General features: G+C 39.1%; 3 protein-coding genes across 4 annotated transcripts in view; 2 read left to right on the top strand and 1 right to left on the bottom strand.

The window, feature by feature from the left end:
• LOC114240096 (uncharacterized) overlaps positions 1–4,934 on the top strand; it is a 39,460-nt gene extending 34,526 nt beyond the window's left edge. Inside the window, exons 33-37 of the mRNA XM_089736667.1 lie at positions 1–123; positions 1,310–1,420; positions 3,071–3,181; positions 3,726–3,818; positions 4,441–4,934. Of these exons, the coding sequence (XP_089592793.1) occupies positions 1–123; positions 1,310–1,420; positions 3,071–3,181; positions 3,726–3,818; positions 4,441–4,706 (704 nt within the window). The 3' untranslated portion in view covers positions 4,707–4,934. The remainder of the gene's footprint in view (positions 124–1,309; positions 1,421–3,070; positions 3,182–3,725; positions 3,819–4,440) is intronic.
• Positions 4,834–15,563, bottom strand: Pex7 (peroxisomal biogenesis factor 7). Of its 2 annotated transcripts, none has more exons than XR_016324977.1 (8): positions 15,402–15,563; positions 15,123–15,336; positions 12,961–13,143; positions 11,313–11,498; positions 10,200–10,317; positions 9,610–9,694; positions 7,564–7,782; positions 4,834–6,788 (listed from the first exon to the last, which is right to left on the bottom strand). XR_016324977.1 is itself a non-coding variant. In XM_028170563.2 (8 exons), exons 2-7 carry the CDS (start codon positions 15,321–15,323, stop codon positions 7,623–7,625), a joined length of 933 nt encoding a protein of 310 aa, XP_028026364.1. In that variant the 5' UTR covers positions 15,324–15,336; positions 15,402–15,563; the 3' UTR covers positions 4,834–6,788; positions 7,621–7,622. The 2 variants fall into 2 exon arrangements, 1 of the variants encoding a protein (XP_028026364.1); XM_028170563.2 differs by having other exon boundaries at positions 7,621–7,782.
• A 170-nt stretch (positions 15,564–15,733) lies between these two features.
• On the top strand, positions 15,734–17,816 carry Arr2 (arrestin 2). The gene is made up of 6 exons (XM_089736670.1): positions 15,734–16,061; positions 16,143–16,349; positions 16,433–16,564; positions 16,643–16,994; positions 17,086–17,280; positions 17,354–17,816. The coding sequence occupies exons 1-6, from the start codon at positions 15,873–15,875 to the stop codon at positions 17,500–17,502; spliced, it is 1,224 nt and encodes a 407-aa protein (XP_089592796.1). The 5' UTR covers positions 15,734–15,872; the 3' UTR covers positions 17,503–17,816.
• Positions 17,817–19,030: the final 1,214 nt, after the last annotated feature.

The following is a 19,030-nucleotide window of genomic DNA, read 5'->3' as shown; positions in this document are numbered from 1 at the left end:
AACATTCGAAAGAATCTCTTCCAAGCCATCGTTCAGTCGGCTTAGTGACTTCAAATGTTAATGAAACGGATAACAGTTTGAGATGGTCCGGAAGCCTCAAACGAAATGTCCTTCCACCGAGAGGTAGCTGCTTAAATTTACATAACTATTTGAACATTAGTTATCCTTATAACTCTGCAGCTAAGATTACTACTACCATATTAGCGAGAAATCTGCACTCAGAAATAAATAAGGCAATCACACTATTTTATAAACACTTATAATGTTTTGTTAGTATCACTACATAGTATAAGACAAAGTCGCTTTCTCTGTCCCTAAATCCCGGTGTATGCTTAAATCTTTAAAACTACGCAACGGATTTAGATGCGGTTTTTTTAATAGATAGAGTGATTGAGGAAGAAGGTGTATACCTATGTACAATAATATCCATTAAATAGTGGAGAAATCAATAATAAATGACAGTTTCCGAAGCGAAGCGAGGGCGGGTCGCTAGTACAGTTTAATATAATGTTAACAAGAAACGCAGAAAAGGAAGCTAGGCACCAGGAGATAGTAATTATTATTATATTCCGCAGAAATGTTTTAAGTTAAACGTAAAATCACCACGAGAAATCACCACGAGAGTGTTTGTTGACTGACATTGTAGTGACATCTGCGTATTCGGTAATTCCGATTTCACCCGATAACTCCGGAGACCGACTTACATGTGCCTTCTTTTTTTTTCCTTCCTAAGCTGATCGCCTTAGAGGCTATGTCAGCGTAACCGAGCTAGTAGGTGAGCTTACGGGGCTCAAACCGGGAGTGTTGCTAACACTGGCCCTAGCAAGAGCAGTGCTTCGCAAAATCTATCACCAGATCAGAAACGCGACCCACTGAGAAGATCCGTCGAGAAACTCACTGGGCTGTGTCTATGGGTTAACTTACTCGTCGAGCCCTTCCTCTCAAGCGACGTGTTCGGCCAGGACGGTGACCGCTGCTTGAGGTACCTAAAAGTATCGTTATTAGATCGTGAGGAACCGTAATGACGTGTTTCAGCCCGCTGAGTTTCTCACCGGATCTCCGGTGGTAGATTCTGCGAAGCACGGCTTTTGCTAGGATTTGTGTTAGCAACGTCGTCGAGTTTGAGCCCCGTGAGCTCAACTACTAGTTAAGGTTACACTGAAATAGCCTCTCGAGGCTATCAGCTTAGGTAGGAAAAAAAAAAATGTTTAGGGCGACGTCGACTGTTTACCATTCGGTTGACAGGATCGGGTATGTAATACATGTGTGTTGTACGCTACAATATTAGCCGGTGCTTTCCTAATTACAGTTTACAAAGCATTGTATGAGACAGCGAAATTAATCTGGAACGAGGAGCCAAACGATTCGAGCGGTGAAACGAAAAAGAAACTATCGAAAGAAACACTCGACGTTGCGTGTGGTTAGTTGTCGCGTCACGATTCACCAATAAGGCCAGGGACGAAGCGCACATAGGTACACGCGCGTCTTTAATCCAGTCACGGAGCGAGCGGGAACGCGTCGCGGAGAACAAATCGCTCTGCTATTGACGCTTTTCATGTTAAGCTACGCGTGCTCGTGTTGTGGTATGGCGATATGTGATATTTGACAAGAGCGGATCGCGGCCGTGTTTTGTTTCCATCTACAGAGGGATCTAGGTTGTCTACCGTAGATACGATACGATTTTTTTTTTGTTTTTGGAACGAAGTTCCTTATGGGACCATGCGGAGGGGTACCCTAACCGGGAAAAAACGTCCGTAACGTAAGATTTTTATTAGAAATGCACACAGTGAACGACTTAACTTTGTAATAACGTAGAAATTGGTAATGCACACAGTGTAGGACTCAACTTTGTAATAACGTACAAAAAATAACATATTTTTTTATCCACGATCTCGGAGGGTTCGTTTGCGCAATACACTAACTCGTATGCAAACAACCGTGAATGAAGTGTACCACTATAAGTTCGCACGTTACCGAATGACAGTGGGTTGTTGCAAAACCTCCAGTTTTATTTTATTTATACCTTGAATATAACTTAAATTAATATTTTTATAATAAGGAACTTCGTTCCTAGCCGGTGTCGCACGACACCACACATCTTTTTTTCCTACCTATTAGCCGGTAGTCTTAAGAGGCAATTCCAGCTACGTAGGTACTGACGGGTAAGTGAGCTCACGGACTCAACCCGAGAGAATTTGCTAACACTGTCCCTAGTAAGAGCAGTGCTTCGCAGAATCTACCACGGTATCGGAATATAAACTACGTGGCTCTGGAGTGTCCTCTGCTGCACAGGAGGGTTCCAGAATACTATGCCATGACCTTCTTTGATATTTGAAGAATTATAAAAAGGAAGAGATACTCTGATATTGCCGATACCCATAAGCGACATCGACTATTACATTCCCGCTATTTGTGCTTTTCGATCGGTAGGTATCATTAGACGTGATATAAGCTAGTTCATATACTAGGTATATGGTGCTATAAGGTTTACGTATTGATAATAAAGAAGAAAGCCGCAATGATCGGTAGATGGCGTTATCAACGGTTTAAATAGAAATATGTTATAAATCTTTAGTTCTGTTAAAATGTATTTATTATTTCTATTCTTTTTGTTTTAAGCTATTGCATAGCTTTTATCGCGGGCTTTAAGCGTGACGACCGAATCAAGAAACTCCGTAGCAAAAATAAAACCTAACACCCCCCACTCCGCCTACCATGTAGCTCGCGTTCAACACATTCACACGTTGCACTTGTGTTGTATTTGTGAATAAGCGCGCCGCGTGACGTCACACTGCATGCGTATCATGAAAAGTCTGCCCATCTCTCTCTCGCGCGTTCTAGCTTATGAGTGTGAAGGGAACAGTTAATTTTTTGCTTTTGTTAATGTTTATAAATATAGCTTGGTTATTATTGATTTAATTATATATTATTATTGTCTAATTATAATTGCATAAGTTGATAAAAAATGATATGCAATAGCTTTACCGCGGCGGTCCCCGAGTGCCACGTGTTTTTTTTTTAAAACTAAGTATATTTATTACTTAATCCTAATTGCATTTCACAATTTTAGAGTCATCATTGAAGAAACGTGCACTGAAAACGCGATCCGCTTGTGTTTACACTTCACTCATCGATCACTTCTTTATGCAGAGGGATTGTCTGGATCACTCGACCGATATGCGTTAGTGGAAGGGATGTTATTGAATATAATAGGGCTACTAAATATAGGATATTATGCATTCGCGAAGCAGCTACCCTTGAGCTGTAAAGTCTCCTACGAAGGCGCTCGGGTGGTTGTTAGAAAACCTCAGGCCCATCCACCTATCCTGATGAAACTTGCATTATTTGATAATCACTTTTACTGGTGGTAGGACGCATTGTGAGTCCGCACGAGTAGGTACCACCACCCTGCCTATTTCTGCCGTGAAGCAGCTATGCGTTTCGGTTTGAATGATGGAGCAGCCGTTGCACTGTTAAAACGGAGAACCTTGCAACTCATGTCTCAAGGTGGGTGGCGGCTTTTACGTTGTAGATGTCTATGGGCTCCGGTAACCACTTAACACCAGAAGGGCCGTGAGCTCATCCACCTATCTAAGCAATAAAAATAAAATAAAAACACACATTAAAAATGCCAATTTTTTCCTGTCTCACTGTCGACGCGATCCTTAAGAGATAATATAGGTAGGTAGGTACCTTGGTCTACGTTCTCCGGTTTTATTTTTCAGAATCGAATTTCATCGTAAGACCTGCAAGGAATAAGACAACACAAACATGTTCCGAATGCAAAGTGAAAATTTTGAACGATAACATTAAGTCTGGTCAGTTCCTTTTTATATCTATATATGTATAGAAAATTCGAACTATTTTTTATAATATTATGAGAGAAATTTTAGAAAGTGGTCAATTGCTAATAAAAAAAAGGGGAACAAAGATAACTATGTAGTAAATATTTACAAATCGACTACAGCAAAGCGTCACGCCACGACAAGACAAGCGAACCGTGGTTTGTCTACTTACCAACATAGAGAAACAATTTCGTAGGAGGGTTGTTTTGGTTTACGTTGAAATAAAAAGTTGAGTTTGCTGACAAGTGATGACACATCAGCATAGAGCCTCGACGTTGGAATGGATCTATCGATTAAGTCCCCGGTGTCCCAACACTACTTTCCGAGCTGGCGCTAATACAAGATATAATATGAACTATGATGTCAAGCCTTGTGTCGAGCAGTCAAATTTTAAATACAACTGGATCAATGCGATATCACTAGAAACTACATTATTCAAATTGATATTGTGCCTCAATCTGAGAGAGGGTTGCCAAACACTACGTTTGACGACCCGGACATGATTACTTAGCAGCAAAAGTAAGGCCTAGCGACTCTTTAAGCACGCTTTAAAATCAGTATGACCTAGCTTAAAAATTTTTAAACATCCAAACAGCGCCATCTAATGGAGCATTTCCGTACGAATTGCTGAATGCCGTGTTCATTGAAGCCTGCACTATGAAGCCAAGCGGCCGCCGGGAAATAGCCTGTCAGACCAATGAAAAAGCTGAAAGATTGGACAAAATTGCTTTACAATGTATTTTGTCGCCTGCACCTAGTTTGACTGATATTTGTAAGAGCGACAAACAACATTTGAAAGCGGTGTACAATATTTTGAGCGCCATCGAAGGTAGAATTAGGAGAATGAGAGCAAATTTATAGTGCACTTAGTTTGAATGATTTCTAATAGATGGCGCTTTACTAAAGAAAATGTTTTACTTTTCCAACAGATGACGCTTTACTAAAAAATGCTTTGTCCTGAGTTTAGTTTAAAAATAAAACAATATCAGACGTTTTGTAATTGATTTTTTTGTTGTAATAATCGTAAAAATGTGCTTACAAACAAATATAATGCATATTAATGTCTATATTTTATATTTTGAAACATTTGATTTAAAAAAAAAGTAATCCATGTTTGTGCGATAAAGTCAATAAAGATTCAGTTCATATTTATCTTCTAAAACCTTAGATAGCCCTCAGATTTGACATACTGCAGTAAAATAAATGCATATTGTAATTAAATTACAAATAATTCCTTTTATTAATAATATATCAACATTCAATTCAAAATAGTTATTTTTACTCATAATACACACGATTCGTCTTAGTAAAGTAAGACTTGCATTGAAAACTACAAATGAGATGAAATATTTACAGTAATTCGACATTTCTATGCGCAAGCCGACATTTCTGTGTGCAGAAGTATTTTTTTACATTCAATAAATGAATTTTGTAGTAATCAAAGGCTTTCGTCAAAGATAATCGAGAACTTTTTTAATTTAGAATTTAATTTACTATTGTTTTTTTTATGCCCTGGTAACGAGACCTTTACGCCAAGTGTTATTTCTTCTTATATTCTCATATGAGGCAGTCAGCGCAAAAGTGTCCTAAGTTTATCATAGTTAGTATAGAGATAATGAGGTTGGAATTTACTTTTAGACTGCTTCGCAGGCAAAAACAACACGCGCAAAAATATTTTTACAAAGCCATCTGTTCTGTGATACTATGGATAGGTCGGTTTTGCATCAATATGTTTTCAATAAATTGCAACATATAAGCGCGAATATGAAAAATTGTGGGTTAGACCACTTTTGCACTGACGGTCTCATATATAAAATTGACATGGAATGGAACGAGATAAGGTTTCAGTAAAACTGTGGTTATTTTGTCTGTGGACGTTTTGTAAGAAACCGAGATGCCACATCGAGCGGCATTGTGTTATTTCCTCACATGTGGGCAGTTTCAATTCACAGAACTCCGCTTCTGTCTTAAGTTACAACTGACTTCAAATATACATTTAGATTGTTTACAATTTACGAAAATAATTATGGAATTTTTTTCATACACAAAAAATATTTGCGAATATGAATATATTTTTTAAATATAAATGATACACGTCGCATCAATAACGTTATGAAGCATTTTACATAATATATGTACATTCAATATAGAACTATAAATGGAACATTTTAAAATATATCGTAAAAATTAAAATTAATTAACACTATTTTAGAAGAAAATTTCTTTCATTTAAAAACTAAAGCATACACTTCGTTAACTGATAATAATAATAATTTGATTTAAAAGGAGGCTGAAAAAAAATTACCTGATCTTGTCAATTTTTCCTTTTTTTACCTTCAATGGCAGTCCATGTGATTGAGAGCTCATGGACATCAACAATAGGCAAGGGGCCGTCTCCTGTGGCTGCCACCTCACCGCCTGTTATCGTCGCAGAGTTCTCGAAGGACTCATTCCAGGATTTCCCCTGAGCGGTATTGAGCTTGGTTTGAAAATTTCTCAGCTGCAGACGGCGTCTTGACTACGCCGATGGCATTGACAATGTCCATGATCCACGCTCAGACGGGCCATAAACTCATTTATCTCGAAAGGCAAACAATAATCCTTAATACAATCTATACATTCAGTCAGCAAGTTCCCTGTTCGCACATCGGTAGCAAAGTTTAATATCTATAAACGACATTTAGGCTTCTTAGAGGTCCACCCCTTGTCCGTGGATTGGAGGACGCATGGGGGACGCCTAGTCGCGTAGGTACAATACCAGTGTATTCGAGAACAGAGTGACGTCTATAGATAGTAAAGCTTTTATAAAACGCGTACCGCTCGCTCGCCAAGCGACTTTCGACCCTGATACGTCAAGTTTCTTCACACATACGGTTCATTTTGGCACACTAATACTTCTTTTCCACAGCCATTTTTGTTTTCCCGCCAGAAGGTTGGTGTCGCCTGAAAAAAAAACCAATACATTTAGATTAGGCAACCTGTTTTTTTTAACATATATTTTTTTAATCAATCGATATAAATGGGAATAGAATGTAATAATTTAATAATATATGTTAAATGTTGCCAGATTCGAACAAAAGAACAGAAATGGCAATTTTGGAAAAATATGAGTAAAAATGATCTGGTTGAACGCTCCAGGGCTCATCTGTTCGCTTCAGAGCATTGTGTACCTATCCGCGCGGACTCACAAGACGTTCTACCACCAGTTATTACGCAAATTATAATTTTGCGGGTTTTGAATTTTATTACACGATTCACCGTGGAAGTCAATCGTGAACGTTTGTCAAGTACGTATTTAATTCGAAAAATTGGTAAGCGCCTAAAAGATTCGAACACCGGTGCATCGCTACATACTGTTAGGCCAGTAAGAGTAACGCTATATATCGCCGAATAGTCGAACGAATATCCAAGGATCTAGTAGCACCTAGAATGCTTGAGAAGTACAACGCCATCTATTATCAGATGGTGGAAACTACTACTAGAGATGTGTGGAATATTCTCGATAATTCTAGAGATGTGGTATCGGCTATAAAAGCGTTGCAGGGATGGCACGCAGTCAGTCAGTAATCGGAACTGCTCGAAGCGAAACGGAACAAGCGAATTGAGAGTTTTAAAGTGTTTGTGAAGTGTTTAAGTGTTGAATACAGTTTTTTAGTTGTACTTTGGTGGGATTTTATTTATCCCGAACTCCAGCGCGTAACAATACGAATGCATGCACCGGACGTCTTATCCTGTAGGCCGCGACTGCACGTGTTGTATGTAGGGGAGCACCGACCCTCACGCGAGCGAGCGCGGCGTGAACACGTGCACGAGCGAGTCCCAGCCGCAGTCGGCGAGCTGGTGCGGGCGCAGCGGGCTCCACGCCAGCCCGTACGTGAACTCCGAGTGGTGCCGGATCGTCTCCAGGGGGTCGCAGCCGCGCTTCAGGTCCCAGATTCTGTTCAACATTTATCGAAGTGAAACTTCTTTAGAATCGTTGTGGTTTCAAATTCGATGAAACGAAAAAATAAGTCCATAGAGACACAAACACATAAATGTATAGGATTCAGCCGGCGAGAGAATGAGATAGAACACATTAGACGTGAAGTTAAAATATCAATTCACAGAGGGCGCTACCTCATACTATAAAATATGATTTACAATTATTTACTAATGACAAAATTTTACACATACTTAGACATTTAGGATGATTGTATTTTAATTTTTGAAAGTTTCACTTCTATCACGTGGGAATTGAACACATGTTTTTTTTTAATTTGATTTTGAACTAAATTGTACTGACAAAAAACTGAAGCTGTTTTTTTTTGAATAAATGCGCAATGTAAAGCAAAATAGAATTCTCATATACTTGGGCCATTACAAACGTGCGAGCTGAGTCATAAAACATTACGTTTTTTTTTTATTGCTTAGATGGGTGGACGAGCTCACAGCCCACCTGCTGTTAAGTGGTTACTGGAGCCCATAGACATCTACAACGTAAATGCGCCACCCACCTCGAGATATAAGTTCTACGGTCTCAGTATAGTTACAACGGCTACCCCACCCTTCGAACCGAAACGCATTACTGCTTCACGGCGGAAATAGGCGGGCGTCAAAGGTATGTGACAATGCCGCGCAACTCGATATCGATAAAGAGATACCGGTCGGGTTCAGGTAGTCAGATGACGTGATCGTTGATAACTGGTACATGTAAACTGTGGGTTGTAGGTGTTTTTAAAAATTGTGTTAATTATCATTAGACAATCCTACGCGAACCATGGAAGCATTATTCGATAACTGTAAATAACGGTTTTTTTTTCGTTGTAATTATATTGATTTAAGTTTTATACGCACAACACTAGAAGTGTGAACGAAAGATCTGATATGGCTACAAGTGTGAGCGAGAGGTCTGATAAAAATGAATTATGACTCAGTTCGCACGTTTGTTTTTTTAAGCTATTGCATAGTTTTTATCGCGGGCCTTGAGCGCGGCGACCGAATCATGAAATTCCGTAATGAAAAAAACCTAACACCCCTCACTCCGCCTACCATGTAGCTCGCGTTCAACCCATTCACACGTTGCGCTTGTGTAGTGTTTGTGAATAAGCGCGTGGCGTGACGTCACACTGCATGTGCATTATGAAAAGTCTGCCCATCTCTCTCTCGCGCGGTCTAGCTTATAAGTGTGAAGGGGACAGTTAAGGTTTTGCTTTTATTAATGTTTAATATAGCGTGGTCTTGTTTTATTATTGTTTTAATATTAAATTATCATTGTCTAATTATAATTGCATAAGTTGATAAAAAATGCTTTGCAATAGCTTTACCGCGGCAGTTCCCGAGTGCCACACGTTTTTTTTTTCTCCTACTTATTTTGATAGCCTGAGAGGCAATTTCAGCTTCACCCTAATGTTTGTAGGTGAGCTCACGGGGCTCAAACCGGAGAGATGCTAACACTGACCCTAGCAAGAGCAGTGCTTCGCAGCATCTACCACCGGATCGGAAACGCGACCCACTGAGAGGATCCGGAGAGAAACTCAGTGGGTTGTGTCTATGGGTTAATTCGCTCGTCGAATCATTCGTCGCAAGCGACGGGTTCGACGAGGACGGTGACCGGCGCACGTCTGTAATAGTTCAAGTATAGTAGCCGAATTCTCAGTGTTGATAAAAAAATAAGCGTGTTTTGAATAAATGCGCAATGTAAAGCAAAATAGAATTTCCAAAGTAGCCAAATTCCCAGTGTTCGATTACAACAGCATGTACTCGTATATGTTGCGAGGTCACTCACCTCGTGGTAAAGTCGTACGAGACGGCGGCCAGCACGGAGGGCGAGTGCGGCGAGAACTGCACCCGCCGCACAGCACACTCGCACCCTGCACGCAACAGCCAGAGTTAGCATCGGCGTCAGAGGCGCATCATCAGTGTGCTTAGTGCAAGTTTTTTAACGTTCTCGATAGCGTAAAAGTTAACTCTTAATTTGTATGCAGCTGGAACAGCGCCCCTAGCGGCAAACGTAAGCAAACGTTCCAACTCCACACAGTTAACTTTTACGCTATCGAAAACGTTAAAAAACTCGCACTAATCACGCTGATTCCAAATTAAGAGTCCCTGTGTTATGGGTGCCAGAACATATAACATACCTATATACGTATTTTTAAGGAAATACATATATAGATGATAAACAGCCAGACAAAGAGCAAACAAATTTGTTCATCACAGAAATGTTTGCCTGATGTGAGCATCGAACCCACGACATTCGGCGCAACACTCAGGATCACTGACTTCCGCACCACCGAGTCAGTCAATTTAGGTTGAGTAAATTTTGAATTCATCCTACCTACTTCGGCCAGACTAAGCTGCCTACCTTCACGCACGTACCTTTTAATGTGAACATCGGCGAGGTCAGTCTCCTGAGGTCCCAGCCCCGGACGAGCCCGTCGGAGCCGGCCGTCGCGAGCGCGTGCGTCTCGGTACTGCTCCAATCGCACGACAGCACCTATCACCGCGGGCATAAGGTTCAATTCCGTGCCGACACTACTATGACCCATGATAGAGCACGATATCAGATTTATTTTTTTAAGATCGTCGAGCTCATCGATGAGGCATTCGAAGCGTTAAAAATTTTTAAATGAAAATAATAAACGCTTTATTAGGCTGTAGACCTGTGAGTTTAGAGCGAGTTTCTTAACGTTCTCGATAGCGTAAAAGTTAACTCAAATTTGAATGGAGTTGAAACGTTTGCCTACGTTTGCCGCGAGAGGCGCTGAACACTCGCACTAAGCACACTGGCGACGGTCGGACCCGTCCGTCTGAGAATCGTGGTCACCATTGGACGGTGCATACTGATTGCAGACGATCTGCCGCAATCGATTACCGTCCTTGGCGCTTCCCACCATCGGACTGAAATGTACCTACTTCTCGCGAAAAACCCAAGAAAATATTATAAATGCCTGGTTTACTCTCGATTATTATTTTTGCCGCAAATCCATCTCTTCTACTTCTTCGCCTTATCCCACTATGCGGGGTCGGCACGGCTAATTTTTCTCTTCCATTCTGTTCTATTAGGCGTCATCTCAACACTCATTCCTCTCTCTCTCATATGGTCATTCACACACTACACCCATGTCTTCTTCAGCCGACTTCTTCTCCGTCTACCTTGCACTATCATTTCGATACATCTCTTAGTCACATGCATCTTCTCTCTACGCATCACATCGTCTTTTCGCATTAAAAGTGTACAATTTCCAAAATTATTCGAAATTGAGTGCGGAAAATGCGGAATCATTTTTTTTTTGTTGTTGCAAAGATGATTCATATTACATGTTAAGCCTTTAAAACACTCTCCTATAAAATTAGGAAGTTTTGAGATTATAGTTTTAATGCGAGAAGACGACATGTCCATACCAAGCTAACCGTCCGCTTTCTGCCGCAAGTCCATCTATGGTCAAAAAAAGAATGATCCCATTGTAGAAACAAGGTTAACCCACTTACCTCGGCATCGTGAGCCTTAACCACAGCAGCAGGCCTCACGGACTCGCTGCAGGCCCATAGTTTGAGGTGTCCATCCCCGGAGACCGAGGCGAACGTGGCCGGCGAATGGGGAGAGAACACCGCCGTGTACACCAGCTGCGAATGACCCGTGAACGTGCTGAGACACGTTTCTGACTCGGGGTCCCACTGTAATAGTTAGTAAACGAAATGTCATCGTTCTTGTGACGAAGGGCTCGGCGAGTAAATTAACCCACAGACACGGCCCACTGAGTTTCTCGCCGGATCTTCTCAGTGGGTCGCATTTCCGATCCGGTGGCAGATTCTGCGAAGTACTGCTCTTGCTAGGGTCAGTGTTAGCTACACTTCCGGTTTGAGCCCCGAGAGCTCCCCTACACGTTAGGGTAACTATGAAACAGCGTCTCATGGCTATCAGCATAGGTAGAATAAAAAAATACACCAGTTCCGAGGGCCTTACATGTTCTTGTAATTGATGATTCTCTAAATTTCTCTGTACGTTGAAGCAGTGAATATAGAGGAATGAAAGTATACGCGCAGACCTTTTTTGGGTCGAGAAATAACTGATTTTCACTTGTTTTTGTAGAGTTTGCAAAGCACGGCGCTTGCTATGGTTCGTGTTAGCAGCATCGTCAGGTTTAAGCCCCGTGAGCTCACCTACTAGCCCGGTGACACTAATATGGTCCCCTAGACCAGCAGCTTAGGTAGAAAAAAAACAAGAACGAAATGAGAACACATTGAAATAAATCTACATATAAAAACACAAAGGTTCATGCATTTCAATGCCAAATTAGACTATACCGGTGTAGAAAATCTGCAGACAGATCTCAAATTTCCAGAGGAAATATATACTGAGCATGTGTTCACGAATAACTTCATAATGATTACAATCATTGGATGTCCATTAAACACTGTGTGGACTGTGAATTTATTTGCGTACAATTGTATAATCAAAATATTAAAAATATAAATCTGGCAGTTTTAGTGGGGCAAACATTTGCATGTCAGCCTACCAAATGTAATTCTAATAACTGACAACTAAATTGTTCAAATGATACATGAACACAGATAAGACGAAAGTTCTTTTCCTTATTGATTCTACACGCTATAGATAAAGTCGGGTTCCTATGCCAAATATTTTTTTTTTTTTTTTTTTTTTTATTGCCCTTGTAGGCAGACGAGCATACGGCCCACCTGATGGTGAGTGGTTACCGTCGCCCATGGAATTCAGCAATGCCAGGGGCAGAGCCAAGCCGCTGCCTACCGCTTAATACTCTCCACAAGCCTCGTTTGAAGAAGGACATGTCATAGCGCTCGGGAAACACCGTGGAGGGGAGCTCATTCCATAGCCGGATGGTACGTGGCAAAAAAGACCTCTGGAAACGCACTGTAGATGACCGCAGTGGCTCCAGGTAGTATGGATGAACTCTACTCCGGTGGCGGGAGGTGCGATGGTAAAAACGAGATGCCGGTATCATCTCGAACAATTCCTCAGAGCACTCCAAATATTAAAAAATAAACAAAAATAAGGCCTAACTATTTGCAAACTTATCTATCACATCTTTCTATCCTAGCAAAATGAATCAAGTTCTCAGTTATTCCGTTAATGTTATTAAATTAAATATATGCTCACAAGTTTGACGGTTGTATCCCAACTGGCGCTCAGCAAATGTCCTCTGGGCCAATCAACGGAACACACTTCACTGGTATGCGCCCGGAGAACTCTTAAAGGAGCTGCACAACCGACCCTCCAAACAATCACTGTGCCATCTCCGGCCCCACAGGCAGCCGTATTGTCTGAGCTACCTGACCAAGTCTGGAAAAGAAACATGTAGCCTGTTGTCTCACAATTTTTCTAACATTTTCGGAAATCACAGTAGATCACAGTGATCATAAAACCTTTTTTTGTTTTTGTTTTATTGCTTTTGTAGGCAGACGAGCATACGGCCTAACTGATGGTGAGTGGTTACCGTCACCCATGGACTTCAGCAATGCCGGGGGAGAGCCAAGTCACTGCCTACCGCTATCAACTCTGCCTCTCAACGATTTATGAGTAGGTATCCATTCTCTCTATTTTATGAGTATTAATTTTTGTAATGAAACGAAATGGTTGTTTCACCTTCACACCTTTCCAGTTGTACTTGCAATTTGAAATATTGTAACATCAAAATTACAGTAAAAGATCTCAAATGTAATTAAATAAATAGCAGCCTGCAAAAGTGAAGATCCCATTATGATTTCCTAATAACAATCAGGGCAGAAATATATATACTTTATCGTAACATTAGGATGTTACAAAAATATAATTTGTAGAACAATAAAGTTATTAGTTTAAAGATATGTTGTAATGTTTTTTTAAGAAAACAGTTTTTAAAATAATTCAAAATTCTTGACCACATCAAAAAAACAATAAATGTAACAAAAATATTCATAGGTTGAAATGAACAGCTACTAATACTGGTGTTTAATAATACTAATTAAATCATATTAAGTTTTTAGCAACAACTAGCAAATCTAGCCATGCTCACACATTTTATAGATGGATATGGATTCAATACATCCATTTTTTAGGTACAAGATTTGATGCTACTCTGCCATGGACTATGTATACCTGAAGTCAGAAGATTTAAATCTATCAAATCGTAAAAGAATAAGACGTTCAAAAAATTATTTTCAGGTACTTTTAGATTAATTGATCTAAATGAATGTGTTATGTCAACACTAAAAGCTTTAAACCTATAATAAATTAATTGAACAAAACTTAAAGCACGAGCTTAATAAGAACTTTGTAATATTTCAGAAATAATGTTATAATTAGTCAAGCAAAACACCCCTTTTAAACATAACAAACAAGGGTAATTTTATCTTATACATAACTCAAATTAACCTTTCTACAAGTAATTTTACCGCTATCTAAATGTATTATATACGTGATCCTGTTAGTGGCAATGAAAACAATTTTACACGTAAGTGACTTACATGGCTTCCTCGTGTGACCGTTAATGTGTTTGTGAAACTAGTATCATTCATTAATCTAAGATTCATTCTTTGGCGAAACAAACTAAAACTAATTTTATTTCATTCTAGATATGATTGCATTTTCTTAATTTTGAAAATGATTGAAGAAAGTTTATCTATTGGTCATAATATGGCATAATACACAGATAAGTACTTTCCTGCCTAAACTGCTACAGAGTAGGCAATAATAATAAATTTTTTTTTTTTATTGCTTAGATGTGTGTACGAGCTCACAGCCCACCTGGTGTTAAGTGGTTACTGGAGCCCATAGACATCCACAACGTAAATGCGCCACCCACCTTGAAAACTTTATGCTGATGTCTCAGAGTGCATTATTCAGAACATTAATTCAAAGGCCCCAGTAACCATTAAGCAAGAGAGGTAAGCCATCATCAGATGAACATATCCAACACAATAAAAATTTACATCCTTAATTTTTTTATTTCTGATTTCATATTTGAATTTCGAATCTATCCACTATATTTGATCATGTGGAATAGGTCTTAAAATGTAGAAAACAAAAAACTTAGTTCTGTTTCAGTTCAAAATGGCAATCAGCTTCTTGCCATGTCAGAATTGCCATTGTCAAGTTTAAGATTCAATTCTTATTTTTATAGAAAAAATTAAACTGTAAGCAGGTACTTAAAAAATAAGGTATTAATTGTTGAACTTCTTTGGTGTGGATGAATGATACACTTACAATTTTCTTAAGATACTATGGATTAAAAGATTAAAATTCCTTATTTATTTACTTGAAATTTCTGTTAAGCTATTTACCACATCGAAAAGTCCATCGCTCCACTCTAATTTCTGAACTTCGATCAAGGTCCCGCCATCAGGAGCAAGCTCTAAGAAGAACAAGGTTCCTCCGCCTGCCAATCCGTAATACTGGCTGGTGGCAACTGCCAGTGCATCAGGCCGAGTCCGAGAGAACCTGACGCTATATCCATGACGACCAGGCGTCAGAAATGTTGGCATGCTGAGAGTATAGCTAAACAAAAATTTATTAAATAAAAAATGATTCTGTTTTTTTATATTTAAATAATAATAACTTACTTTTACTATTTTACATTGTTCACCCTATTCATAGCAATCGTATTGGTTTTCTATCGAATTCTAATAAGTACTTTTATTGCTCTCATAAATGATATATAAAATTAAATAGTTCAAATCGAAACATAACCTTTTGATTCTGTTCTTGTCAAACAAAACGTCATTTGAGTGACGTACTCTTCGTTTGGGAAGTGTTGGGGTAACATTATCGATTAGGCAAGAGTATGCGTCAATGATAATCTTGTTAGATCGCTTACAGTTAAAATCCAATTAGTACTACTTATATCTGCATGAAACCTAACATTACCGGTATAAATAAGCTGGAATTTCCTATACCACTCATTTCTGGTGACAGCTTCAAACAATACATTCCACTACATAATAAATTCTAGTCAATCCCATAATTCAATCTTTTATACGTTTTCAATTCATTTTACATTTATTTATTTTATCTCATCTCTTATTCAATACAAAATGTTAGATCTTATATCTCTGGTGTTGGTGGTTGCCGTTAAAGTGTTTAAGAAAACAACTCCAAATGGAAAAGTCACGGTTTACCTTGGCAAGCGCGACTTCATTGATCATGTGGATTATTGCGATCCTGTCGATGGAGTAGTGGTCGTCGACACCGAATATCTGAAAGGCAGAAAAGTTTATAGTCAGGTACAAAAAAGTGCAAAGTGTTCTGTGCAGTGCTAAAATTTCGTTCGTGCTTATTAATTGGATGGATTTTCTATGATGCAGTTGGTGACAACATACCGCTACGGTAGAGAGGAAGATGAAGTGATGGGAGTGAAATTTTCCAAGGAAATGGTGATTGGACAAGAACAAGTCGTGCCTTTGGTCAATTCCAAAATGGAACTAACACCTGTCCAAGAAAAATTGCTTAAGAAACTTGGTCCTAATGCTTATCCTTTCACTTTTAATTTCCCTGAAATGGCACCCAGCTCGGTAAGTTTAAAAGTATAAAGAAAAAGATTGGGCATAAATTAAACGAACAGTTCTTTGTTAATTTACAAATCTAATTCGGATAGGTGACACTGCAACCTGCTGAAGAAGATCAAGGCAAACCAATGGGCGTAGATTACTCCGTGAGAACGTATGTTGCCGAGCAAGAAGACCAGAAGAGTCATAAGAGGAGCTCCGTGACTCTCGCTATTAAAAAAGTATTTGTCTAACATGAAACAAAATAAAAGATTGTTATTTTTCAAATGATTTAAGCTGATTCACTTTATTTATTTCAGTTACAACACGCTCCGATAACTCGCGGACGTCGCCTTCCAAGCTCGCTGGTCAGCAAAGGATTCACCTTCAGCAATGGCAAGATTAATCTCGAAGTAACTCTGGATCGTGAAATTTACTATCATGGAGAGAAAATTGCAGCTAACGTGATCGTTTCCAACAACTCAAGAAAATCCGTCCGTAACATTAGATGTATGGTTGTCCAGCATGTCGAAATTACGATGATCAACTCTCAATTCAGCCGCCATGTCGCTTCTCTTGAGAGTCGTGAAGGATGCCCCGTGACACCTGGAGCTAGCCTATCTAAGACTTTCTACATGGTACCTTTGGCTCGTAACAGCAAGGATGTCCGCGGTATAGATTATTAATAATTTCAGAAATTCACTTTCTATAGCGCCTTCATTGTATTCAACTAATCTGTATATTTTTTTCAACAATTTTGCAGGTGTGGCCCTGGATGGCCATCTCAAAGAAGACGACGTGAACTTGGCCAGTTCAACTCTTGTTGCTGAAGGTAAATGTCCTGCTGACGCCATTGGTATCGTGGTGTCTTACTCTGTGCGAGTGAAGTTGAACTGTGGAACTCTTGGAGGAGAACTGGTTACTGACGTGCCATTCAAACTGCTGCATCCTGCTGAAGGTAACCATAGAATCAATTATGAAAAAATAGTACTGGCTACATGAAGCTAGCTTAAATGACTGTAATTTTACAGGCACTGTAGAACGTCAGCGTTTCAATGCAATGAAGAAGATGCAGTCTATTGAGAGACATCGCTACGAAAATACTCTTTACACTAATGAAGAGGAAGACAACATTGTTTTCGAGGATTTTGCTCGTCTTCGAATGAATGAACCCGAATAAATATGCGAAGGCTACATTTAAAGCCGCATCCCTTCATGCCATCGATAATCCAATTTTCACAAACCACTATTCATTACACAATAATTATTATTTATCATTTCATACCAAAATATTCCCTATTTATCAAAAAAATCCATTAAGTTTATCAAATAATGTAAAGTATTTGATCTTTCAAATTTGAATAACTATATCTAAATCAGTAATCGCTTTAGTAAAAATACTATCTATTTTAATAAAAATATTATCTATTTATAAAAAAAATCTTACCTTTATTGTATGTCCCAGCTATATATAAATAAAAATCACCAGAAAAACGGGTTCTATTTTTCAAATCCTAATAAAGTCAATTCAAGGACGAACTGCCACTACTGTATCTAACACGATACTGATAACATGATTGCGTTTAGCGTATTCAACACAACATTTGCATACGCCTTTGTTACATCGATTAAGAATGGGGATGTGTCGCCGCCCTATCTGAGACATTTAGATCTTTTGTCCGGTCGAAATGTAGAGGGTAAGAAATGATGTCGTAACTACGTGTGATAGTAACCACATTTTATGGACTTAGAGTGTACTTAAATGGACAATAGAGTTCAGCTTTGACTAGTGTTACGCTAAGGCCAGAATCATAGACATCAGAATCTGAATACGACCATCCTAACATTCAAACCAGAAACGAAAATTGCAATACAGCTAAATGTTTTTATTGCTTAGATGTGTAGACGAGCTCACAGCCCACCTGGTGTTAAGTGGTTACTGGAGCCCATAGACATCTAACACGTAAATGCCGCCACCCACCTTGAGATATAAGCTCTAAGGTCTCAGTATAGTTACAACGGTTGCCCTACCCTTCAAACCGAAACGCATTACTGCTTCACGGTAGAAATAGGCGGGGTGGTGGTACCTACCCGTGCGGACTCACAAGAGGTCCTCCCACCTGTGATCTTCGAGCGGTCGTAGCGATGCGATCATGAACCCACAAAACAGTTAGACTGTAATAAATAATATTAATATTTCTTAGTACTAGCCTTTTTGCTAAATAAAAACTGCAAAGGTACAGGACCTTCGAAGTTATCAATCAATAAATAACTAAATCGAAAATGCCAGTAGGTACCTACCAAAGTCAACGGCTAAGGTAAATTACTTAATATCTTTTTAAATATCACTTGAAGAAGATATTAACATTTGCAGGGTAGTCTGATGAAACTATTGCGACCTTTGACAGCGAAAAGATTTTATTCTGGTCCGCTGGAAAACCTAATTGATTTAAACTGAAAATTAATTGTAAACAAAATACGTTCTACTATAGTCTATACGAACACAATCATTAGATAACAATAGTAATCTAGTGGTCCCCCAGTAGTCGAAATTCGACAATAATTAATTGCATAATTTAAAAAAAAATGGTGTCCATGGTATCCATGTAGAAAATACGTGTAGGTACTTAATGGATAGGCTAATATTTATATGAGTGTTGGACTCCCTAATAATAGTCTAGTCAACAAGTTCAAAAACGTGTTAAATA

Source organism: Bombyx mandarina, chromosome 22 (genome assembly GCF_030267445.1).
Source record: "Bombyx mandarina strain Sakado chromosome 22, ASM3026744v2".
Lineage (NCBI taxonomy): Eukaryota > Metazoa > Arthropoda > Insecta > Lepidoptera > Bombycidae > Bombyx > Bombyx mandarina.
Note: the sequence above shows the minus strand (reverse complement) of the source record. Positions and strands in the feature narration are given on the sequence as shown.